This window comes from Hakea prostrata, chromosome 9 (assembly GCF_041222555.1).
Source record: "Hakea prostrata isolate BN-2017 chromosome 9, UWA_Hpros_2, whole genome shotgun sequence".
NCBI lineage: Eukaryota > Viridiplantae > Streptophyta > Magnoliopsida > Proteales > Proteaceae > Hakea > Hakea prostrata.
In genome coordinates this window covers 13412201-13438412 of record NC_142608.1, presented here as the reverse complement: position 1 = coordinate 13438412, position 26212 = coordinate 13412201, and the positions used below count along the sequence as shown (strand labels likewise).

The following is a 26212-nucleotide window of genomic DNA, read 5'->3' as shown; positions in this document are numbered from 1 at the left end:
AACCATCAGCTCCCCCCTTTGCACCTACGGTCTCTACCTCTGTGCCGACTTCGTCTGTTGATCCTACGGACGTTCCTGCCGAATCTGACCTTGATATTCCCATTGCTCTTCGGAAGGGTACTCGTTCTTGTGTTCAGTATCCCATCTCTAACTTTATTTCATATTCTAATTTATCACCGGGTTCTCTTACTGCTTTATTTACTATCGAAAATTATCCTATTCCTAAGACTGTTCTTGAAGCCTTGTCTAATCATGAGTGGGTCAGTGCAATGAACGAAGAATTACAAGCCTTAGAAGACAATCAAACTTGGGATCTTGTGCCTTTACCCTCAGGAAAGACAGCTATTGGTTGTAGGTGGATATTCACTGTGAAAGTTAATCCTGATGGTTCGTTAGCTCGCCTGAAAGCTCGTCTCGTTGCCAAGGGCTATGCTCAAGTTTATGGCATAGATTATGTTGATACTTTTTCACCTGTTGCCAAGCTTACTTCCATCCGTATTTTAATCTCCCTAGCCGCTACATACAAGTGGCCCTTGTTTCAGTTGGATGTGAAGAATGCCTTCATAGAGATCTACATGAAGAAGTGTATATGGAGCAACCACCTGGTTTTGTTGCTCAGGGGGAGAAGAATAAGGTTTGTCGCCTCCGCAAATCATTATATGGTCTCAAGCAGTCACCTCGAGCATGGTTTGGACGATTCACTACTGTTGTAATAGAATTTGGGATGACTCATTGTGAAAGTGATCACTCTGTATTCTTTAAAAATCTGATGCAGGCAAGATCTTTCTTGTAGTTTATGTTGATGATATTGTCATTACAGGAGATGACATTTCAGGAATTGATAGGTTAAAGACCTACTTACAAGAGAAATTTCAGACCAAAGACTTAGGCAAGTTAAAGTATTTTCTAGGAGTTGAAGTTGCCCAATCAACAAAGGGCATCTTCTTATCTTAATGAAAGTATGTATTGGATTTGCTTTCTGAAACAGGAATGTTGGGATCAAAACCCATAGACTCTCCCATGGAATGTAACTTAAAGTTAATGCCAGAAGATGGAACCATTCTTAATGATCCAGAGAAGTACAGAAGGCTTGTTGGGAAGCTGAATTATCTGACTGTGACTAGACCTGACATTACCTTTCCTGTCAGTGTTGTGAGTCAATTTTTGTCTGCCCCACGAACATCACACTGGGATGCAGTTATACCAATTCTGAGGTATCTTAAGAAAGCACCAGGACACGGGCTTCTTTACACTAATCATGGACATAGAAATGTAGAAGGATTCTCTGATGCTGATTGGGCTGGATCACCTATTGATAGAAGATCGACTACAGGCTACTGCACATTCATTGGAGGAAACTTGTATCATGGAAGAGTAAGAAACAAACTGTGGTAGCAAGATCAAGCGCAGAATCTGAGTATCGTGCTATGGCACAGGTAACATGCGAGATGGTATGGATAAAACAATTACTCCAGGAATTAGGAATTATTGATGACACACCAATGAAGTTATGGTGTGATAATCAAGCTGCGGCTCATATAGCATCAAATCCAGTCTTTCATGAACATACCAAGCATATTGAAGTAGATTGCCACTTTGTTCGTGAGAAGTTACTGCAAGGCATAATATCCCCCAAGCATGTGAGGACTGGAGAACAACTTGCAGATTTGTTCACCAAAGCTCTAGGGAATACAAGGGTTACCTATATTTGTAACAAGCTGGGCATGAGTAATATATATGCTCCAGCTTGAGGGGGAGTGTTAGAAAAGGGCAATTTAGGAAGGGATTGATCCATCGAGAGTTAGTACTTTGCGCTAACTCTCGATAGGAAAGAGTGGTAGGAATTAAGAGTTTTATACCAATTGAAATAGGTTTATACTTTCCTATATAGAATAGACTTGTTCACAAGAAAGATGAGCCTCCACAACTAAATCGTGGCTTCCATCCTCTCCTCTCCCTCATTCCTCACCTTATTCTTTCTCAAAATAACAATTCCAAAAAAACTCTAATCCCAATAATGGGAAATATGTGCTCTTTGATAGAATTAAGCAAGGGGAAAAAAATTGCATTCATATCTGACATTGAAATAGGGTTCCACTCCATCTTGAATTCAAAGCAAGACAAATGCTACTCTATCTAGTATCTACAACTCCACCAAAAGATCAAATAATAAAAGACAAATCCTAATTCTTATGCATCATTGCAACAACTAGTCAGTGAGTTCTATAATTAGACTGATGCATTATTTAATGTGCAAAACAGCAAGTAGAATTACAGGGAAACAAGGAATATACTAATACTCACAAATTCCATACCAAATACAGCCACACTTCAGTCAGAGTAGAGATACACTTTGTACTGTAGGTACAGGTCATTATTAAAATCAACAACCACATCAGTAGGTTCATGACTCCTACAGGACATGGTTTGATATCTCGGTTTTGGAGGACCAGCTCAGTGGTCCAAAAAACTGAATAGGATCAAATACCTTTCCAAATTGGTGCACTTTTTTTTTCTTAGGTTGTGGGTCGGAAGCATAAATTACAGTGAAGTTCAAGATATACTGGGAACTCACAGATATACTGAGCTATTGAATACATCAATATGCCCAAAAAAGAAGATATTACTGAGAGCTGAGATCTTGCCAGCAAGTTCTCTTGCTAATCTGTAGGGGACCACACTTTACAGAATAACAAAAGAAAGGGGGACGACAGTCACAACACAGGTACTTTACTAGATTACTCAGAAATCATATTATGTGGTTAACACTTGTATTTTTCTCCAAGAAAATTAAAATTATGCATTGCTATATATTGTAGTTAACACCAAATGAAACAAGTAAACCAGACACATCTATATGACACACCTTGACAATCATACAGGCTATAGCTAGTTTGAGAAGTGGAACAACTTGTGTCACAGTCTCACACCCAAGCTTTTTTAAAACCTCAAGTTATGCTGCAAGATTGTGTAAGGTATTTAAATGCTGGCCACCAACCTGAAAAATTCTTGCTTCAGAGCAGCAGCACTAACAAATAGCAGGAATTCTATGCATGCTGTTGGTGCTTTTGTAATGGATGTCAGGGGCATTTTTCACCTTTTTACATATATTAGAGCTTCTATTTGTGAATGTATAAATAGGAGGCATGGGCATTTTTCATCCTTCATGACATGTAATGTCAAAAAGAAAGGATATAATATCACTGGAAGAACAAAACTTACAACACTAGCACATATGAAAGGAAGCACAAGTTTTCACAACATACCTTGAAATCACGGCTATCATCCAGCTCATCAAATATTAGCTCAAATTCTTCCCTGGAGATGTTAGGCAAGGACCTGCATAAAAGTAAAACATAAATGAAGTTGATCAGTGTGTAAAAGAACAACATCAAATGGCAATGGCGTAAACTAGTGAATAAAGAGAAATGTTCCATGGTTAATCATACACGAAAACTTTCTCCAGCTAGAAAAAACTGTGTTCCATTTTCAGTAAAGATTTTCCAGGGTGGGACATCACAGGAAAAGGAAGCACAACTGGGCAGCGTTACCCTTTGGCTTTCAATTACATTGCATGGTTTTGGAGATAAAATGAGGAAGGGATCTAAGTTTTAGATTTTGCTATTGTTTTTTATTTATCTACTGTAAACACTTCCAAAAGAGAGGAACGTTTAATTACCTTCAAAAGTGGACATCACAGAAACCCTTAGAATGCTCGTTACTAGAAGGGAGGATAGATTGTTGTGCAAGGATTGCAAGGTGACACTAGGAGAATCTTAACCACAAACATAGACTAGTTCTCTTGGATGTGTGTCTCGCTTCACAAACTCATAAAAAGTCTGAGGTTAACTATCTTAGAAAAATGTGGTGGAACTTAAAAGGAGATTGCTTAAAATCTTTCACTAACAAAATAGTCAAACAAGGAAAGCGAAAAATTGAGGGGAAAACTAATATAACGTGGAATGGGATGTACGTGTGCTAGGAATATAGCTAGAGACATTAAAACCAAAAGGAAAATACCATTCTTATAGCAAGATTTGATGGTGGATTGGTGAGGTTAAAGCAACCATTAAGAATAAGAAATTTTTGTGTAAAAGCAGGGGAGAAGAAGTATGACTTTATATAACAACCTAGGCACAAAGGAAGGGGGGGGGGGGAAGGAAACTATTTAGAAGATAGCTAACATAAGGGACAGGAAGACTCTAGATCTAGATCATGTTAGGTGTATTATAATTTAAAAGTGAGGATGGTAAAAATTAGTACAAGATACGGACAACAAAAAGAGAGGGGAAGTTTATTTCTCTAGCCTACCAAATAAACACACTTCAGGCATTTTTTACCCAAATTATTATCTATTCACCATACCACCATAGTAACACAAGGGACAGGAAGACTAAAGATCTAGATCATGTTAGCCAAATTAAAATTTAAAAGGTAAGGTGGTACAATACTAGTCCATGATGAGGACACCAAGAAGAGATGGGAAGTTTATTTCTCTAGCCGACTAAACGAAACACATTTCAGGCATTTGCGACTAGATTATTACACCATTTGCCACAGCACCAAGTTCCGCATATACATACGGAGAATCACGATGTCCGAAGTAAAAGAAGCTCTAAGGAGGGTGAAAGTAAGAAAAGGCACAAGGTCCTAATGAAATCCCAATAGAAGTATGCAAAGAGCTTAGGAACCTGTGGGCTAGGTACGCTGACCAAGTTGTTTAATAAGATTACGAGTAAAAGGGAAATGTCTAATGAATACAGGGGAAGCAGCATGGTCCCAATTTACAAAAATAAAGGAGGCATTCAAAGTTGCAATAACTATACCATACTATAAAATTAAAGGAGAGTAATTGAAACCCATTTGAGACCAAAAAAAAACCCACTATTATTGAGAACCAATTTGATTTGATGCCACGAAGATTTACAATCGGAGCTATTTACCTTATTAGGAGAATTATGAAAAGGTATAGAGAGTGTAAGAAAGAAATTTATACTGTCTTTATTGATCTAGAAAAAAGCTTATGATAGACTCCCTAAAGCGTTGAATCGGCAAGTGCTAGAGAAAAGAAATGTCGCAAGTAAACATGCGAACATAGTATTTATTTCCACTTATACTGAATGATTTAACCAAAGAGATTCAAGATGAGGTTCTTTTGTGTATCTTTTTGCTAATGATATTTGTTTGGTAGATGAGACACAAGTAGGGATTAAAACTTTGGAATCAAAAGGCTTTAAACGAAATAGAACAAAGAAGGAATATCTAATGTGAAACTCTAGTCATAATTCACAGATGATGAGGAGATTCCATAAAGTTATTATTTTAGGTACCTTGGCTCAATCATAATTCATAAATAAAGAAGGTAATATAGAGGTCTCAAAGAATTAAAATATGGTGGTTGAAGTGGAGTGCATCCAGGTCTTGTGTCAACGTATTTCCTTCAAAGCTCAAAGGAAAATTCTATAGGACCGTTGTACAACCATATATGATGTATGGTGCAGGGTATTGGGTTGTTAGAAAATATCATATAGATAGTCTTAGTGTAGCGGAAATAAGGATGCCAAAATGGATGAGTGGCAAAACTATGAAGGAAAAGCTAAAGAATGATCATATTAAAGCTAGTCTAAGAGTGTCTCATATAGAAAATAAGATACGAAAAAGTCGATTGAGGTGGTATGGCCATGTTCAACAGAGGCCCTTAAATGCCCCTGTAGAAAGAAGTGATTTAATCCAAATCGAAGGGATTAGATTAAATAGGGCCAAACCTAAGATAACCAAAAGAAAAGTGGTGAAAAAGGATATGCATAGCCTAGTATGACCTCCAATAGAGCTAATTGAAAGGAAAGGATCCATGTAGCTCAACCCCATTTAGTTACGACGAGGCCATAAAAGAAATTTGGTCAAAATTATACAAATTCGACCAAAATGCCTGCATTTTTTGAAAACGAAACGAATAATCATTTATTTCAAAAAAAGTTACAAGTTTCGCACAAAACGACACGAAATTTCGTATCGAGTCGAAACAATACACCTTTAGGTTATAAATTAACCTATTTTGAGCACAACCTACATTATTGCAGGTTCCACCAGTTTCGATCGAAACCACCAGGCTATGTTTTGACCCTAAACCATTTTTTCCCCATTTCTCTTCCATTCAACCTTCATTTAGCAACTCCTTTGCATTTCTTCTTCAATCTTGCTCCTCCATTGCTGAGTTTTTGAGAATTAAAGACGGTGAGTTAACAACTTATCTATTTTATATTTTTGTTTTGTTTATGGCTCAAATCAACTTAGATTGCATTCAAATTAAAGTATGTCTAGTCTAGAGTGTTGATCTATGAATTTTTTGTGTCAAAAATAATTTTCGGTTCCTCTTAGTATTTTTTTCTATTATGAAAATTATTTTGTAAATTAAATATATTGCTATGAAAGTATATGTATACTTGTATAGTAGATGTATGAGAATCAAATTAATGTATGTGAGAGTTGAGACACCATATTGTTGTGATGGTGTTGAATCAAACTTTTTTCTGTTAAGTGTCTATTTTTACTATATTTAAATCATTTTAAAAATATTTATATATTAAAAAATACTAATTAATTTCTATTTTCAATTTAAAAATAGGAGAGTATTAGTGGAAGCATGTATGCATTTTTTTGGACCATGTTGTGGAGCTTTTTAAGATAATTAGTGTGTATTTTTTATATTATAAAATTATTTAGGTATTAAAAAATACTTATTTACTTTTGTATTATATTTAAAAATAGGAGGTTATTATTAAAAGCTTGTATGTAATTTTTTGAGCATATTGTGGAGCTTTTCAAGATACTTAGTGTGTATTTTTTATATCAGGCACTTTCTTTCAAAGATGTCAAACATAGTTTGGCAATACAGAGGTCACCTGACAACTGATAGAAAGAAGAGTGAGTGTACTTACCGTAAGAAACAAATAGGAGGAGATGGAGCCACTAGACTGAAGGTTCATCTAGCTGGGGGAAACAGGGATGTAGTAGGATGCCAAGAGGTGCCCTCAAAGGTCAAGAAGGCAATGGCCTCATGCTTGGCTAGAGGAGAGCAAAAGAGGAAAGAAAGGGAACAAAGAGAGAGAAGTTTGAGGATACATGCCTAGATGACCTTCCAGAGCTAGGGGATTATGATCCAAAGGGGCCAGGAGAGTATGGAAGTGACCCTGAACCAAAGTCTAAACAAATCAGAAGGGCAATGATGAGTTGGGAGCAGGCGAAGGTTGATGGCATGAGGAGGCAACAAAGGGCCATGGGTTGTGGGTCCTTTTGGGAGCTAGAAGATATGGGAAGCACAGACAGCTCCCAAGTCCCTATGAGGAGTCAGAGTGTGAGGCAAGAGGTTCCTATTCCACGGGCCCCAACAAATGGTCGAACATCCTAAGCACATGCTACAGATTCGGAAATTGCCAGTATGTTTGGGAGTAGAATTGTCAATTGTATTTGCTGGAAGCAGGTTGTTGCTGTTGGGTTGTCACGGCTTTGAAGTCATTCCATCTCCCCATACATACCCTTTGGTTGTGTTTGCAAGTTCAGATCACCAGCACTGGAATTAATCTGTTCAAATACAGTGGATCAAATTTTGCATAATATCAGAAAACAAATCTGAATAGCAAGCACGCTTTAGGCAATGACCATTTTAATTTCAATAATTTGTTCTCCACGTGATCTAGACTAAAGACGGTGAGGAGGGAGATCTCAGTAGGGTTTCTGTTTCGCTGATGAAGGCCTGAAGGGAATCGGATGAAGATGACAATGGTGCTGGTGTTTTTTATTTATTTCTTTATTTATTTTTTGAGAAAAGGGTATTTAGATTATTGCGTGTAATTAAGATGCGGAGTATTGGAATTTTAAAAAAAAAAAAAAAAAAAACAGTGCTTGAGTGACATTTAGTAACAGTTTGGACTCATGTGTCCAATGAAAATCCAACTTTGGGGTGTCTTTGCTTTTCAAAGATAAAGTGGAGTGTCAATAAAGGAAAATTACATCCATTTCTACATGGGTGCCTATGTTCACTAAGAAATAAATGTTCCTAAACTCTTGGTTGTGTAAAATATACTAGCCCCAGGCAATATAATGGCAGAATAACAATGCTGTACACTGGAGAAGCTAAGAAGATCAGTTTTACCTGTATCTGTTCAACTCTTCAAACAGCATAATGCACTGCTCTTTGTTAAGGAACCCACAATTCTGTTGAGGAAATATTGAACCATTAACAATTAGAACAGCAAATACAAGCAGCTTTTTATGACATCAAGGGAACTACATTGCTGAACTGGATACATGAAGCAGGAAATAAAATTATAACAAATTTGTAGAATTCCAACTAGGTTATATCTGCCAGATTGACATCAAAATTCAGTTTTTTTTAATATATTCAACTGGAAATCAGCTGCACAAACAGAATTATAGATGAACTTATGGCATTATGAGGATAACTTGGCAAATATGATGATACAAAACTAATTGGCATTTAATGAGTCCGGTATAAGATACTGCCTACTGGCAGGGAATAATCCAGTTAAAATCAAATAGCATAGTAAGTTAAATCTGACATTAATTACAAAAACCATAGTTAGACTAACAGTCAGCCGAACCAACAAATTACATGTAGATGACATGGTTGCCATATGCATTTATGTCATATCTTGTGATTCCAATTACAAGAATTAATCATTCTTCTCTTACCATATACATTTCCATCATATTTTGTGATTCCAATTACAAAAGTCAATTAATCTTCCCACATGAAATTTCAATCATATTTTTGGATTCAATTACAAGAGTCAATCAACCTTACCTTATGCATTTGAATCACATATTTGGTTTCCAATTATCTGCAGGTTTTCATCTGGTCTAACATGAATGGTAGCCATAAACTGAAACAAATTAAAAGAATGGAATTTCCAGAGATGCTCACACTTGGGTCAATTTGAAATTCTTCTAAATGCCTTTCCATGTACCCAAAACTTGCATAAATTTTTCTTGAAATTCGTGTTTTGCTCGCCATCGGATTCGTCCACTTCAGAGATTGAGTTTCCAAATAATCTCAATTCATCAATTGAGATTTTGGAGCTACCCTCTCTAGAAGATGATGGGTGAAAGGAATCCCTTCACCCACCTAGGTGGGGTCCACTTAAGTGCGAGAAAGGGTACTTTTGTACTTACACAATACCAAGGGTATATTGGAGATTTTACACCCAAAACTTAGCAGTCGAAAGGCTTGACCCTTAAGAGGGGTAACTTGCAATATTTGAACTTAAGCAAGGGGGGTGTCGTGGAATATAGAGCATATAAGGAGGCAGCAACTAATTTGGGCCCCTTTGAAGGGACCGCCATGCAAAAAACTCAAAAATATTTTATAAAAATAGTCAAATTAGGCATGTCTATCTCTTTAAGGACAGATAAATATACAACCATTAGTTTTTACTTAATTGGTGCCAAATCTTCTTCTTCTTCTTTTTCTTTTGTTGTTTTTTTTCTTTTTAGAGTGGTTGATAACATAAAAAAAATTCAAGGGAAACTCAAGTTTCGACTAGGTGAAAATGGGAAACCTAGGTGGGAAACTGAGAAATTTCGAGGAAACTTAGGACTTTTTTGTGCAAGTTTCGACAGGTTTTAAGGAATATTTTAGGGTGGGACTCTGCATTTAAGCTAATTAGCGTAAAAATAACACATTGGCTGTATTTTGCTAAAAAAGTCAATGTAAATATGTCATTTAATGTACATAACATCAATGTAGAGTTGTTCGAGAAGTACACTATAAACTTATCTACTTAAGTACATAACATTCAACATATAATTTCTAACTTCAAAACATCAAATACAAAGTAACTAACAATAAAAGGAACGTACAACTCAGTCCCAAGAAGAGTGCCTCGATGGATCTATCCTGTGAGCCGAGTAGTACTATGCCTGTAACATCCTCTCCTCCAACCAATGAACATAGACATCCCATGACATTCTATGTTTATGGTTGTCAAGGTAATCCGCAACTATAATTTTAATAAGTCTGGTCATCAACATGCCTAAGATAACCAATTTGAGGGAATACGCAATTTGGATAAGGAAGTCCTGATGGAGGGGGCATTTGGGGAAACATGAAATAAACAAAAAAATTAAAAATCTGGAAAAGCTACGAAACTTGCAGGAAAAAGTCTCAAGTTTCCACGAAATTTTTCATGTTTCCCACGAAATTTGAGAATTTTTTTCCTCATGAACCAGCTGGTCTAGCTGGGTCGAACCAAGTTTCAACAGATTTCGAGGTTTCGACAAGTTTCGACCAAATTTTGACGATTTTGATCGAAACTTGGGATTTTTTCGGTCCCCTAGTTTTTCGTTTCAAGGTTCCCAAAATGGAAATTTTCAGGGGAAATTTTGCAAGTTTCAAGGGAATTTTGTTCTATGGTTGATAATAAAAAGTCATTCCTAGAAATTCTAAAGTGAGGTGATAGAACAATTGGTAGTGAACAAATAACAAATTAAATGTAAACTTAGGTAACCAATGATACAGACAATGAAGAAATTAGATAGGCAATGCTTGTGTCCTTAACTTTAATTACTAGCCATCAGCTAATGTTATAGTCAACAGTCAAAATAGACCAACAAAAAGAAGAAAATATACCTCAAACTTCATATGATCCAAGGCTTCTGAATCAATGATCCAGGGGTGGGAAGTGGATGAAAGACACACAGTGGAATCACCCGTCAGCACACAAGTGGCAGCGTAGGGCAATGATAACTAAGAAGCTTGAAGCTGAGTAAACCATGTATATCGTCATCAAACATCTTCATTGTCTTGCCCTCAGATTGTGTAGATGAAGCACCAGTAGAATCAAGCTTAGGATCATCTCTTTGGATACCCATCGCAACTAGTTCATCAATCACTCTCTTACAGCAGTTACGGTGACCCATTCCCTAGGTTGGGATATCTATATCAAACTAACGATAAGACCAATAGATAGGCAATGATGGACTACCAAATTGTCGAAATTTCGGTCAAAACGACTCAAGTTTTCAAAAACGAAACAAAATGCAAGGATAGGAACACCAAATGTGACGTATTGATTGATACGACACGATATTTCGGTCGATACGACACGATATTTCGGTCGATACAACAAGATATTTCGTATCGTGTCATTGATACAAAACGATACAATCTCATCTTATAAAATCAAGCTTTGCTATCGATATTTCAACCATATCACCCCATATCGCCTCTCTTGCTTTCATCCCTCTTTTCACCTAATTTCTACAACTCCATTATATTCAAGCACTAGATTTGCTCCTCCATTTGTGGATTTTTCTCAAATCTTGCAAGGTGAGTAACTAACTTTTTCATTTTTTTTTTTTTTATTTTGTTTGTGCCTTAAATCTTCTTGGATTGCTTCCAAATTTAAGCATGTTTACCTTAGAGTGTTGATCTATGAATTTGTAGTATCAAAATTAATTTTTGGTTCCTCCTACTATTATTTTATTTTTTTGTTATTAAAAATTGTTTTGTAAATTATGTATATTCCTAAAAATGTATATAGTAGATGTATGAGCTTCAAATTAATTTATGTGAGAGTTGAGACACCATATTGCTGTGAATTTAAAAAAAATTAAAATATTTAAATATTACAAAAAAACTAACTAATTTCTGTTTTCAATTTAAAAATAGGAGAGTATTAGTGGAAGCATGTATGCAATTTTTTAAGCAGGTTGTGTATTTTTTAAGATAATTAGTGTGTATTTTATAAATTTTTTAAATTATTTATACATTTAAATATATTTAAAAATAGAAAGTTATTATTAAAAGCATATATGTAATTTTTGGAGCATATTGTGGAGTTTTTCAAGATACTTAGTGTGTATTTCTGGTATCAAGCACTTACTTTCAAAGATGTCAAACATAACTTGGCAACACGGGAGGCCACTAACAGCTGATAAGAGGAAGAGCGAGTGTAACTACTGCAACAAATAAATAGGAGGGCCACTAAATTGAAGACGCACCTAGCTGGAGGAAACAGGGATGTAGTAGGGACCAAAAGATGCCTTCAGAGGTCAAGAAGGCAATGGCCTCATATAGTAGTAGGGGAAAGCAAAAGAGGAAATAGAAGAGAACACATAGGGAGGAGTTCAAGGATGCATGCCTAGATGACATTCCAGAGCCTAAGGATTATGGTCTAGATGAGCCAGGAGAGTATGGATGTGACCCTGACCCAGAGGCTGAACAGATCAGGAGGGCAATGATGATGAGTAGGAGCAGCAAAAGGTTGATGACATAAGGAGACAACAAAGGTCTATGGGTTGTGGGTCCTCTAGAGAGGTAGTAGGTATAAGATGCACAGTAGCACAGGCAGTTCCCAAGTCCCTATGAGGAGGAGTCAAGAGTGTGAGGCAGGAGATTCATATCCCACGGGCCCCAACAAGGGGTCAACCTTAATCAGCACATCCTCCAGATCTGGATCTGGAGATTCTTCGCATTGATTCGGCCCTACTTAGGACGCCTAAGCAAAAGTAGAGAAAGTTGAAGGACTTATGGGGGAGTGTGAAGGAAAAAGTGGGGATGGCTTTCTCCAAATGGGCTTGTTACCATAGTATTCCAGGTTTCCAACACATACAGCCTAAGGGCCATACTATAGGGATATAATTGAGAAGAAGCGAGGGCTGGGAGTGGTGTACACGGACCCACTCCATATAAGATACAAAATGTCTATTTGCCTAAGCATAAGGAATTAAATGAGTATATTAATGAATTTAAGCCCATGTGGGCTCATTATAGAGTGATTGTGATGGTTGATGATTGGACTGGTCCCACTAGGCACTCCATCATCAATTTCATGTTGAATTGTGATGGGAGAATAGTGTTCTTCAAGTTAGTAGATGCATCCAGTGAGAAGAAGGATGCAAAATACATTTAGAAATTTTTAAAGCAAGTGATAAAGGAGGTTAGAGTGGAGAATGTGATCCAAATTGTGATTGATAATGGCTCCAACTAAAAGAAAGTTAGGTTGAAGATGCGGGGAACTCCAGGGTATCAAAACATATGGTACAAATTTTCATTTTTAAATACATATATTTACATTACCTGTACACTTATAACTTTGTATTGATGCCTTGATGGATTGACAAATATAGGCTCTTTTGGACTCCATATGCTACTCACTGCATTGACTTAATGCTCAAGGACATCGAAAAGGTCAATCTTGTGAAGAAGACCGTGGAGCAAGCCTGACAAGTTAGCACCTTCATCTATAACCACACCTATGCATCAAAGATGATGAGGAACAAGTGTTATGGTGACTTAGTGAGGCCAGGTATAACCAATTTGCTACCAATTAGATAGCAATGCAGAGCTTTGAGAGAAGAAATATTGGCTTTACGAGCATGTTCGCATCAGAGCAGTGGTTTACCTAGGAGGGTTCTTCATCCATAGGAGGAAGGAGAGCATAGTTGACCATACTTGATGAGACTTTTTGGCATAATGTGAGGATAGTGGTGAAGATGCTTGTGGTGCATGTGTTGAATATGGTAGATCAACATAGAAGACCTACTTTACCACACATATGGGTGCAGTAGATAGGATGAAGCAGCAAGTTGCTCAGATCTACCCACACAACAATAAGAAAGTCCTCGACATCATCCAAGTTAGATGGGAGTCTATGTTGTAGCATCCACTGCATAAGGCTGGTGAGTTGTTAAGTCTAGGATTCAATTTAATTTTCATTATGTTATCACACTATTAACTATTCCCTTTTATAACATATTTTTTCTTACACAGCATACTATTTAAATCCCAAGAACCATTACATGGACAATCTTGGGATGAGGCAAGATTTGATGGATGCCATCCAAACTGTAGTGGAGATGTTGGAACTGGATCCATCTAAACAAGCAATCATCCTTATGGAGGTGAGATAGTGATTTGATATTCATAATTCATAGTTTTATACTAAGTTACTAACCTAGTTTTTTTTTTTTTTTTTCTTTATATATTAGATAAAGGCATTTAGGATGCCACTGGGAGCTTCAGTCATTCTGTGGCCGTATCAGAACAGAAATCTTCCCTTGGGGGTAAGTTCATTCATTACATATTTAATAATTATATTCTATCTTTAACTTAGTTAATTAATTATTGAAATGACTTGTAGTCTATGTTTGTTGCAGCTGAATGGTGGTTGCAATTTGGACGTGACTCACCCCACTTAGAGTATGATTGCAAGCAAAGTGCTCTCCCAAACATGTTCTTCCAATGGTTATGAGCGAAATTTGAAGCACCTTCAGCCTCATTCCCTCAAAGAGGCGCAACTAATTGTGTGTGAAGCGTCTATAGGACCTTGTCTACTTACATTATAATATGAGACTGAGGGAGGATCATATTAGATAGGGGATGGACAAAGAGAGTAACAATATCGAGTTGGCCGACATATTTGAGATGGATGATGATGATAAGCCAGTAGTTTACTAGATCATAGACAATGGAGAGCCATTGCTGGATAAGGAGGGAGGTCGTCCAAGTAGATAGATTACGGAGGAGATGGGGGCTGATGTGGAGGACTTCATGGCCCAGGAGGAGAGTGCACATGCAGCGACTGCCCGTCCCTTCGTGCCACACTCTAGTGCATCCACCCAGAGTGAGGATTTGATTGTTTGGTCCGACACTGAGGATGATGTGACTCAGGGCTCCGGCAATGATGACAATGGTGATGATGATGACGATGATGATGATGATGGAGGGGATGAGGCGGGTGTTGGACCTCGTGATCAGGATTCAGCTGATCCTAGGGACAGACCACCACCACCAGAGCCAGCACCAGTAGTACGTGAGAGTCAGGGGGGAGGACAACCAACGAGATTCATAAGCGAGAGTCAGTTCACCCACGTGACACAGAATTCAGACCATATTGGAGCTACATCTTGAGGTAAAAATGTTTCCTTTACATATTCAAGGAAGGGGAAGGGGAGACAACACAAAAGACACGCCATTATATGGGTCCTACTATCCGGCTGATGCATAAAGCTTGGTGGGATCTATGAGATCGATGAGCATAGATGATTCCAGAGACTCCACCTCCAGAGGATCCGGATGGCATAGACATACAGAGTCCTCATATGATACTGTCGTGGAGAGTCGACTTATGGATTTATGGTTATGGACCATAAGGTGTCCCTCCTGGCTATCAGACTCAAGGTCAGCCACTAGTGGAGCCCTATGGTTAAGCTTATGAGCATAGATGATTCCAGAGACTCCACCTCCAGAGGATCCGGATGGCATAGACATACAGAGTCCTCATATGATACTGTCGTGGAGAGTCGACTTATGGAGTTTATGGTTATGGACCATAAGGTGTCCCTCCTGGCTATCAGACTCAAGGTCACCCACTAGTGGAGCCCTATGGTTAAGCTTATGGAGCTTATGATGTCCCTCCCACTGTCACCTATCGAAGTCAACCACTGGAACCTTATTGTCAGTAAGGACCTTATGGTGACAACCAAGGTGTTCCGTCATTTGTTGAGCAGGTCTTCCACCTTATACCACAGCCACCACTAGCCTTTCCATATGCAGTTAAGCCGGTTCCTAATTCAGAGACTCAGAACTTCCCACCATTAGGAAATCTATCGCATGTGGATGAGGCCATGAACAGAGCTACAGTTGCCGACTACGTCGACTACTATATGGGGCAACCATCATGGGATTTGTATTTTCATTTGTACGGGGTGCAAATGGAAGAGGGAGACATAAAATACAGTAGACTTGTAATTAGTAAGATTCTCACTTCTCATATGTAATATATACTTGAATATTACCTTTTCAATGGTTTTTTTTGGTAAAACTAGTAGTTCTATAGTGTTTATTATGCTTGAAATGGGTAGCATGCAAGAATCCAAATCATTTTGAGTCCATATGAGGCCCGAAATTGAAGTTCAAATTTCCAGAAGAAAAAATCACTAATTTCAACCGAAATATCAACCGTAACATTGAAATTTTGCCCTTTTTCAAGATCAAAAAACCAGTTTTGACTGAAATTTTTTCCTTGCAACCAAAACAGTTGGTCCCACACCATGACATGGGATGCGTATTTTCACCATTCAAAGGAGAGGCTAAGACAGATGCAGTGGTATGTGACTCATTAGACGGTTCCATTGAGGAACTCATCTTGGATTTGAATGGAGATGTCAGCCTAAGTTTCTTTTTGATTATTAGTTTGTGGCTACCATGTTATTTAATATTTCATACACTCAATTAATTGTATGAAACATTTAAAGCATTTTTGTTTCAGTTTACAACTCTTTGTATTCGTCGAAACAGAAACGCTTATCTCTTAAGTGGTAGGAATGAATGAGTACTTTTTTGAGTTTTTTATGCAAAGTACCTCTTCCATTGTCTATTTATGCTTTAAATATGGTATATGCAAAAGCCCAAGTCAAGAACCCATTGAAATAGTGCCAAAACTAGCAATTGAAATTTTCTGGCAAAAGTACCAGCTTCAGCCAAGATAGGTGAAATTTCACCACCATCTTTGTTTCAAGGTTGGCTGAAACTAGCCCCAAAACCAAGATTTTGAACCATACATAGGAGTTCATAGAAAAGCAAAAATAGAAGAAAAGAGGAGAAAGAGAAGAGAAATAGATAAACCCAATGGAAGTTTTCATTTAATAGTTAAAGCCTCCTCAATCTTTAATATGTAGCCAACACTAGGGTAACCTCTAATATATAACCAGCAAAGGGAAGTAGGCAAATAGCATCACTAAACCCACTAAGGTATTAGCGACTCCCACTCAAAGAATGCACTAAATCAAATTTTGGGCATGACATCTTCTCCTACCCAACCCACCAGCCGTAAATGCTACTGATGACTTCAAATGACGTTATCACAATGGATCAAGCAGTTTCTTCACGACAAGGCAATCCATAGCCTATGTAGGTACTCAAAGAACAATGCACGTTAGTTCCATCAAACTTTCAAGAAGTACTAAACAATTGTATTACGGCTTTACTAACCTAGCAAAATTTAAATGGAATTATGAACACAAAAATACCTATACATAAAGAGAATTAAACTAGAAACCAAGGTTGTTAAGGAAGCAAGGCCACCAAAGCAATTGGGGCTTTGCCTAGGCAATTAGGACCAAGCGGCAATATGGCGGCTGATAACTCTATGAAATAGAGTTAAGATTGGTAACTTTATACTTGAGATGGCTTGATTTAAGAGCATTTTATCTTTGTTTTAGTGATAATATTCATTAGATGTTGTCTTATTTTGTCTTAACATGTTGAATCTTGTTTAGCTCATTATTGTCACCTTTACATGAATTTCTCTTCAGAATTGTGGATGAATTTGACTGATTCTCTTTCTCTTGAAAAATGTAGGTAAAGAGCCATAATAGGAGAAGAAGCTTTCCTCTTACTTTGCTGTGAAGTTGTTGCAGCAAAATGGAGCAGAATATTCTCAAATCCAACTCAAATGGAAATGACCAAAAAGGGCTAACTTAAGTGGACAATATTCTTGTAAATACATGATGGTTCTCAGTTGTTGATATCAAAGGAAAATGTTCTAATCCTACAAGCCAATTTTAACCTAGCACTTTTGGGGGAAAAGAAGGGTACAAAGGAGGCAAAAACGTGGAAGGAAAACGGAGGAGAGGAAAAGAGGAGAAAAGAGGAGACTCGACTAAGGCAAGGAGGTAGAGAACAAATGTTGGAGCTCTTGTGGAAGCAAGGAGCTGCTGGAGTTGCTGATTTGCTGGAGAAGAAAGCTGGAGCTCGTGTAGAAGCATTGAAGCTTTAGTTTCTTCTTGTTTTTATAACTCTATCTTCTTACTTTCTAGTCTCATGTCAACTATACTTGGTTTTATGCATTTGAATTCTGTTATGGGCTAAATCTTTCCTGTGTTGGGATGATAGTAGTACCTAAACCTGAATTTTGATATGTAACTAATCACGTGTTCTTTAGTTTTATTGCAATCCACTTTATTGTTAATGAATTCAGCATGTTATATTGACTAATTTTAGTTCTTGAATGATCTTTCTTGAATGAATGTTATGATTTCATTAATTGGAAAATTAATGGAGTCTAGGTGTTTGTTGAATTGTGTGAGTTAGCCTCATCTTTAATTAGGTTGTGTTAATTAGTAGGTTGGGTAGGAATACCCAATTACCTCACATTACCATTGATTGGATTGGGTTTAAATTGCATTCTTAATTCAATTTTTCATAGGAATATGCAAATGTTGATTTAGAATGCTAGCTTATGTGTATTGGAAAATACCATATTGCCATTCATTCCAAGTTCTTGAATTATCTTAGGGGTTGTAGTATTGCTTTAGTATTTGCATTATAAAATTTAGGGGAAGGGAAACATGATTCCCAACACACTTGTCACTCATTAAGTTTCTTCCATTGCTTAATCTACATTTTAGTTCCTTAGGTTTCTTTACCTGTCATTTGGTTATTTAGTTAGTCAATCACCAATCAACCTTGTTAATTTCATTTAAATCAATTTTACTTGTATATTGAAAGTTAAGGATATAATTCTCCGTGGGATCGATACTTTACTTATCATTTATTACTTGATTGCGATACGTATACTTGCGTAATATCTTGAGATACAAGCAACAAGTTTTTGGCGCCGTTGCCGGGGACTTTTGTCTTTAATAATTAGTGTAGAAATAAGTTTTAGTTATCTATTGAAATTTCTTTACTTTGATATTAGTTTCCTTTTTATTCGCAAGTGCTTTTACCCTTGTATGAACACGCTGCCTGATCAAGAGTTGGCACCCTTTGACATCGAAATAGAAAGGACATTTCGAGCTAGAAGAAGGGACCAGCGAGGCCTAGCAGCAATTCCAACAATGGCTGAAGCAGTGAGAAATGGATTGAATAATAATGAGAATAATATGGCAGCTAAGGGTGATGATAGAGATAGAGCCATCAAAGCATATGTTGTCCCCATGTTGCATGAGCTGAATCCAAGCATAGTACAGCCAGATATTCAAGCACTTACATTTTGAACTTAAGCCGGTGATGTTTCAAAGGCTTCAAACAGTAGGTCAATTCAGTGGGTTGCCAACAGAAGATCCTCATCTCCATCTAAGACTCTTCATGGAAGTAAGTGACTCTTTCAAGATACCGGGAGCAACTGAAGAAGCTTTGAGATTGAAACTACACCCTTACTCATCGCGGGATAAAGTAAGAGCATGGTTGAACTGCTTACCTCCACAATCAGTAGCCACATGGAATGATTTAGTAGAGAAGTTCTTGATGAAGTACTTCCATTCATCAAAGAATGCCAAGTTCAGAAATGACATCACTGGTTTTCAACAGTTGGATGGTGAATCTTTGTATGAGGCATGGGAAAGATTTAAGGAGCTATTGCGTAAATGTCCTCACCATGATATTCCTCATTGGATTCAAATGGAGACTTTCTACAATGGTTTAAGTGGACAAACTCGATCCATAGTGGATGCATCAGCAAATGGGGCTATATTGGCAAAGTCTTACAATGAAGCTTATGAGATCTTGCACAGAATGGCCAACAACAACTACCAATGGCCAGCTGAGAGAGGTGTTGCAAATAAGAGAATGGCAGGGATTTATGAGTTAGATGCAATGACAGCTTTAACTGCACAAGTGTCATCCCTAACTAGTGTGTTAAAATCCGTAAACTTGCCAGCAGCTGTACAAACTCAACAAAATACAGCAGTCTCGTGTACATATTGCGGTGGGGAGCATGTCTTTGATAGCTGTCCATCTAACCCAGAATTTGATTACTATGTTGGTAATTTCAACAATGCCAATAGCCCATATTCCAACACCTATAATCCTGGTTGGAGGCAGCACCCTAACTACTCTTGGAATGCTCAAGGACAGCATGTAGGCCCATCTTCCATCCCACCTCAACCTCATCAGCTTCCAAGTGCTCAACAACAAGTGAAAATTCAGCCTATGGAACCCTCTTCATCAATAGAGCTTTTATTGAAGGAGTATATGGCAAAAAATGATGCAATGATTCAGAGTCAAGCATCTTCATTGAGAAATTTGGAGAATCAAGTTGGACAGCTGGCTAGTGCTTTAAGTAATCGATCTCAAGGATCATTGCCAAGTGATATAGAAAATCCTAGATCTCCAGATGCAATAGAAGAGTGGTTTGTTGTGGATGTCCTTGAAGAGCTGATTTTCGAAGAGTTGGAGACAAAGTGTATTAAAAACCCACTAGAGCTTCCATTGGCAATAGAAATTGAACAAGTGGATGATGAAGGAAGTAGATATATGGATTGGTTAGAGGCAAGACCAGCTAAGGTATTGAGTGGGAGTAGATTTAAGTCTTTTGTATTATCTGAGCTTGAAACTAAAGCCCCTAAACCATCAATTGAAGAGCCACCTATGTTAGAGTTCACACCTCTTTCAATACACTCTCAGTATGCCCATTTGGATGCAGCCAAAACACTCCATGTTTTTGTTTCAGCACTGCTAACAAAGGAGCAAGAAGATATGCTACTTGAAGTGCTGTGAAGAAGTGTAGAAGAGCAATGGGGTGGAGTATTGTAGAGATCAACGGGATCAATCCTTCAATGTACAAGGTTAAAATCTAGTTGGAGAAATGTTGCAATAGGAATGTGAAGCAGCAAAGGAGTTTGAGTCCAATTATGGAAGGTGCACAAGAAGAAATCATTAAATGGCCTTTAGAACTAGAGCATAAGGCATACTGGGCAATTAAGAAATTCAATTTTGACTCTACTTTGGCTGGTGAGAAGAGAATGCTACAACTCCATCAACTTGATGAATTCAGGCTCCAAGCATATGAGAATGCCAAACTCTACAAGGAGAAAGTGAATAAATGGCATGACAAGAAAATCTTGCAAAGGGTATTTGAACCAGGTCAGCAAGTTCTGCTGTTCAACTCCAGACTCAAACTATTTCCAGGAAAGCTAAAATCAAGATGGTCAGATCCTTTTACAATAATGACAGTATTTCCACATAGAGAAGTGGAGTTGCAAGAGGGCATCTCTAACAGAAAATTTCTAGTCAATGGGCAGAGAATCAAGCATTATTGGAGAACACCATTGGAGCGGGACAAATCTTCAATCATCCTTCAAGAGGCTTAAAAAGAAGGGAGGTCACTTAGATTTCATTATTTTTAGTTTAATTGTGTGCTAGTAGTTCATTAAGTGTTTAATAAAGTAATGGGTAGTTCATAATGTGTGGTGAAAAAAAAAAAACACTGACAGATAATTTGCTGACAGATGTCTTTGATGTGCAGGGAGGGTGGGGAACAAACAGAGAGTGCTTGGGTGTTTTGCCAAACTTATCATTAAATCAAACTGCTGAACAGAGCATGTTTCAATATCCAGCAAATTTCACTATGTTTGTTGTCGCGATGTGGCCACAATGCTACTACAAAGTTTTGATCCTCAGCTACGGGTCTTACATGTTCTATTGACACATTACATTCTTTGTTAAAAATTACATTATGTGTTCGTTGCTATAGCAAAGCTGCCACAACACCACAGCAACGATAAAACCACTCCTTGACCCGGTTTAACCTTAAACCCAACCAACCCATCAAAAATACACTTCAAAACTTCTATTAAACCATTATGAACCAATACTGATTCGAACCGATTCTGAACCAATACCCACCCCAACCCATTAACCTTCTCATTTCAAACAAAATCCCAAAACACTCGAAGCACTTCTTCGCACCTAACCAGCACCATCGTCTTCTCCATTGCGATTCCTCCTCCTTTTTTTCTTCCATTTTCTGCTTCTCAAAGATTTTCACACCTCCATTTACCAACATTCACCCACCAAAGCAACCTTCTTCTTCACCGATAGCCCATCTTCAAAAAAAAAAAAAAAAAACCCTAACTTTTTCCCCATTCCATCATCGAATCACTTCTCAAAAGACAACCGGTGCTGTACTAGATTTCAGCCATGTTTTTGTGGTATTTCGACCTTCCATCTTTCCTACACCACATCAGCTAAGTATTCTCCCCATTTCTTTTCTTTCATTCCATATTTGTGACATTTCTGATTGGCTGCTGTTCTTGTCGAATGTTCACTTTTGGTTTATGGTTTATGTGTTTGCTCTGAAATTGTCTTGGTGTCTGTTTTCGTTAGGGTATATGCAAAGTTTTTCATTTGTTTTAGGTGCTGTTTTGGAGCTACCATCACTCGCACACACCAACACAGAATTTCTGGGTCATCATTACCCTATGCTCATCTCCTCTGTTTTTGTTATTTGTTTGTTCTTGTTATTTGTCTGATTAGTTGTAGATAATTGCTTGTTATTTGTTTGTTTTCTTTTGTTTTCTACTTGTATGGTGTGTCTGTTTTTGTTAGATATGGTCTATTTTAGATATGGTGTTTGTTTTAGTGTTTGTTTGTTTGTTAATTGTTTTATTGTTTTAGTGTTAGTTTGTTTTTATTAGTTTTTTTTTTTTTTATCTTTTATTGTTTATGTTTTTTTTTATGTTTAGTTTGATAGTGTTTTTGTTTGAATTCAATTTTGGTTGTTAGGGGTCAACCTTGTGCATTCCATTCGACATGGCCCCTAAGAAGAAGAGCAGAACCGACCCTAGTTCTAGTGCTTCAATGGGTCCCTCTTATTTTGCCTCTCCCATCGCTGAGAACCGCTTCACATCCATCTCCACCAAGAACTTTCTTCCGGAGAAGGGGTTCAAATTGAAACCCAATGAAGCACAAGCCTTTCCATTCATCCCATCCATTATAGCTGGGCATCATTGGGAACAATTTTGCACCCATCCTGGTGCCTACATCCCTTCCCTAGTCTACGAATTTTATGCCAATCTAACTGCCCCATCTCAGGATCAGGTATATGTTAGGGGGATGCACATACCTATAGATGGACCATCCATTAATTCCTATTATGCATTGGACAATGTGGAGGATGAGCACAATGCCTATCTTGCTTCGGCAGATCCAACTGCCTTGCATAACATTATCCAGACTTTATGTTCTCATGGCACGGATTGGTCCTCATCCCCCCAAGGTGCATTAACTATTGCCCGCCACACCTTGCAACCAGCAGCCAAAATTTGGTACCATTTCTTACAGTCCCACTTGATGCCCTCCACCCATAGCCAGACTGTTTCAGTGGATAGAGCTTTGCTCCTCCACTCTATTTTGGAGGGGCATCGGGTTAATGTGGGTCATCGCATTCATGAAGCCATTTGTGCTTGTGCTGCTAGGCAGGGTGGTAGTTTAGCTTTTCCATGTTTAATTACTGCTTTATGTTTGGCTAACCATGTTGATGTGAAGGCTTCTGATGTCCATACACTTAACAAAGGTGCCATTACACACTTCAGTATCACTCGCATGCTTACACCTAGTTCAGCACCCCCTTCCAGTGCACCACCTCCCTGCTACTGCATCAGCCATTCCTCCCACTTCCTCTACCTCTGGTGCTCCATCCTCTAGTTACACTCAATTGGAACAGCGCCTCAGTCAAGTAGAAGCCACCCAATTTCAAATGATGTTGGAACATCAAATTTCTCGTGACCTCTTCCTCGATTATATGGGTTATGTGGCTGCCCGTGATCGCGCCCTTGAGTCTAACTTAAGGATGACTAGCACCCGGTTCCAATCTTTCCCAGCTTTTCCCAACCACCTCTTCGCTAATCCTTGGGGCCAAGATGGGAACTACATTCCTAATATAGATGAGGAGGATGAAGCTGAAGCTGCTGCAGCTGCTGCTGATGATGAGTTCCATTCCTTCGATGATGATGATGCGGCCTAGCTTGTTCAGGGAAGTTTTGTTCTCACTTCTTTTACTGTGTTTTCCTTTTATTACCTTACTTTCTTTTCCTTTCTTTCGCTGTGACGACACTGCTCATCTTTAGTTTGGGGGTAAGTTTTGCAATGTTCCAATAATTGCATATGTTATCTTCATGTTATGGATGTCCCGAGTTACTTAATTTTCTTCAACTTTCTTTTGTGGGTGTATAGTTTAGAGTTGCTGTCCAGTTTTAGAGTAGCTGTTTTGGGTAGATGTTTTGTGTAGTTAATCTGGCTTTTCATGAAAATTGGATGGATGTTAAGGAATGTGAATGTCAGTGCCTCTTACTCTGGTTTTGTTGGAAATCTTAGCACAATTCTGCTATAATGATCTGATGTCTGCATTTACTCATGTTTGTGATGCCATATTACTGATGCACCAAGTGATTTTTCAAGCTCTAAAGAACCTAGGGAAAGCTGGATCAATGTGAGAGTTTTTAGGATTTTAGAATTGGTTAAATGAGAACTTCAAGACTTACACATTAGGGATCCCCATTTGGCTGTTTCCAAGAACTTTGTGCATTGTGAATATTGATTGAGGTTTGACCCCTTCCCTTCCCCAAATGAATAATGCTCCGCTGATTTGGGTTGCCTTGTAACCAGGAATATGCATGTAACCCATGTGTATTTTTGACGTCAACGGTGGCCCGGATTATGAGTATAATAAAAAAAAAAAATTAAAATTAAAAAAAAATAAAAAAAGGATAATAATGTTCCGCTGTTTTGGGCAATCTAGTAACCGGGAATACGCATGTAACCCATGTGTATTTTTTACGTCAACAGTGGCCCGGAATATGAGCATGCAAGGCAATCTTGTTTGTGATCTTGTTGAGTAACCGGGTATCTTCATCACAAATGAGCGATATTCGCGTAAAAAGGCAGGATGACAACAACATTCGTATAAAAAATAATAAAAAAAAATAAAAAGAAGAAGAAATGGTTCAAAAAGAATAAGTTTGGGGGTCAAATGCTTAAAAGAGTATGAAACAAGTTCTTGTGGGTGTAAAAGGATATGGATTTCTAATTAGTGGAGAGGTAATCATTTGGTCAACATATTAGGTCAATGAACTAAACTTGATGACCATGATTCACCTTAGACTAGGGTGATCTGGGGCAAGATCCTTAACTTTCACACACACACTTGAGAGCATCCTGATGAGTAAAGTATGACATCTAAGTGTTATTGGCCAGACGTGTTGGATCTGAAAATTTAGAAAAAGATTGAGAGGCAACTTCTGTCTAACACTCATCCTAATGCATGATTAAGCCAGGTTATTGCTTTTCTTTTCTTTTGATTTCCTCATGCTTTCATTAGTAGTTAGTTGTTGTTTTCATTTGTCTTTATTGCTCGAGGTCAAGCAATGTCTTAAGTTTGGGGGTGTGATAACTCTATGAAATAGAGTTAAGATTCATAACTATTATACCTGAGATGGCTTGATTTAGGAATATTTTGTCTTTGTTTTAGTGATAGTATTCATTAGGTGTTGTCTTATTTAGTTTTAACATGTTGCATTTTGTTTAGTTCATTATTATCACCATTACATGAATTTCCCTTCTTTTTATGGATGAATTTGACTGTTTCTCTTTCTTTTGAATTTTTAGGTGAAGATTCATAATAGAAGAACCTCTCCTCTAACTTTGTTGAAGAGTTGTTGCTGCATTGCTACAACAACGGAGCAGAATATTCTCAGATCCAATTCAAATGGAATTAACCAAAAAAAGCTAACTTAAGTGGACAAAATTCTTGCAAATACATGATGGTTTTCAGCCCTTGATCTCAGGAGGAAAGTTCTAATCCTATGGCCAAAATCTAACCTAATGATTGAAGACATTTATGGAAGAAAGAGAAGAGAGGCAAAGAGAAAAGGGGAACCACATTCGGCTAAGGTTGGGAATAGAGACTCGGCTGAGAGGAGGGAAGATAGAACCAATCTTGGAGCTCTTGTGGAAGCAAGGGCTGCTTTGGAGTTGCTGATTTGCTAGAGAAGAAAGTTGGAGCTCATGTGGAAGCATTGAAGCCTTAGTTTCTTCTTGTTTTTATAACTCTATCTTCTTACTTTCTAGTCTCATGTCAACTATACTTGGTTTTATGCATTTAAATTCTGTTATGGGCTAAATCTTAGCTGTGTTGGGATGATAGTAGTACCTAAACCTGAATTTTGATATTTAACTAAACATGTGTTCTTTAGTTTTATTGCAATCCACTTTATTGTTAATGAATTCAGCATGTTATATTGACTAATTTTAGTTCTTGAATGATCATTCTTGAATTAATGTTATGATTTCATTAATTGGAAAATTAATATAGTCTAGGTGTTTGTTGAATTGTGTGAGTTAGCCTCATCTTTAATTAGGTTGTGTTAATTAGTAGGTTGGGTAGGAATACCCAATTACCTCACATTA

General features: G+C 37.7%; 1 protein-coding gene and 1 non-coding gene across 2 annotated transcripts in view; both read right to left on the bottom strand.

Annotated features, from left to right (window-relative positions):
- Positions 1-26212, bottom strand: part of TPC1 (two-pore channel 1) — a 168057-nt gene that overhangs the window by 69076 nt on the left and 72769 nt on the right. Inside the window, exons 10-11 of the mRNA XM_089135592.1 lie at positions 8153-8214; positions 3267-3339 (exon numbers count right to left, since the gene is read on the bottom strand). Of these exons, the coding sequence (XP_088991718.1) occupies positions 3267-3339; positions 8153-8214 (135 nt within the window). The remainder of the gene's footprint in view (positions 1-3266; positions 3340-8152; positions 8215-26212) is intronic.
- On the bottom strand, positions 19304-19410 carry LOC149004736 (small nucleolar RNA R71). The gene has a single exon (XR_016170063.1). It is a non-coding gene; the product is annotated as a small nucleolar RNA R71 (small nucleolar RNA).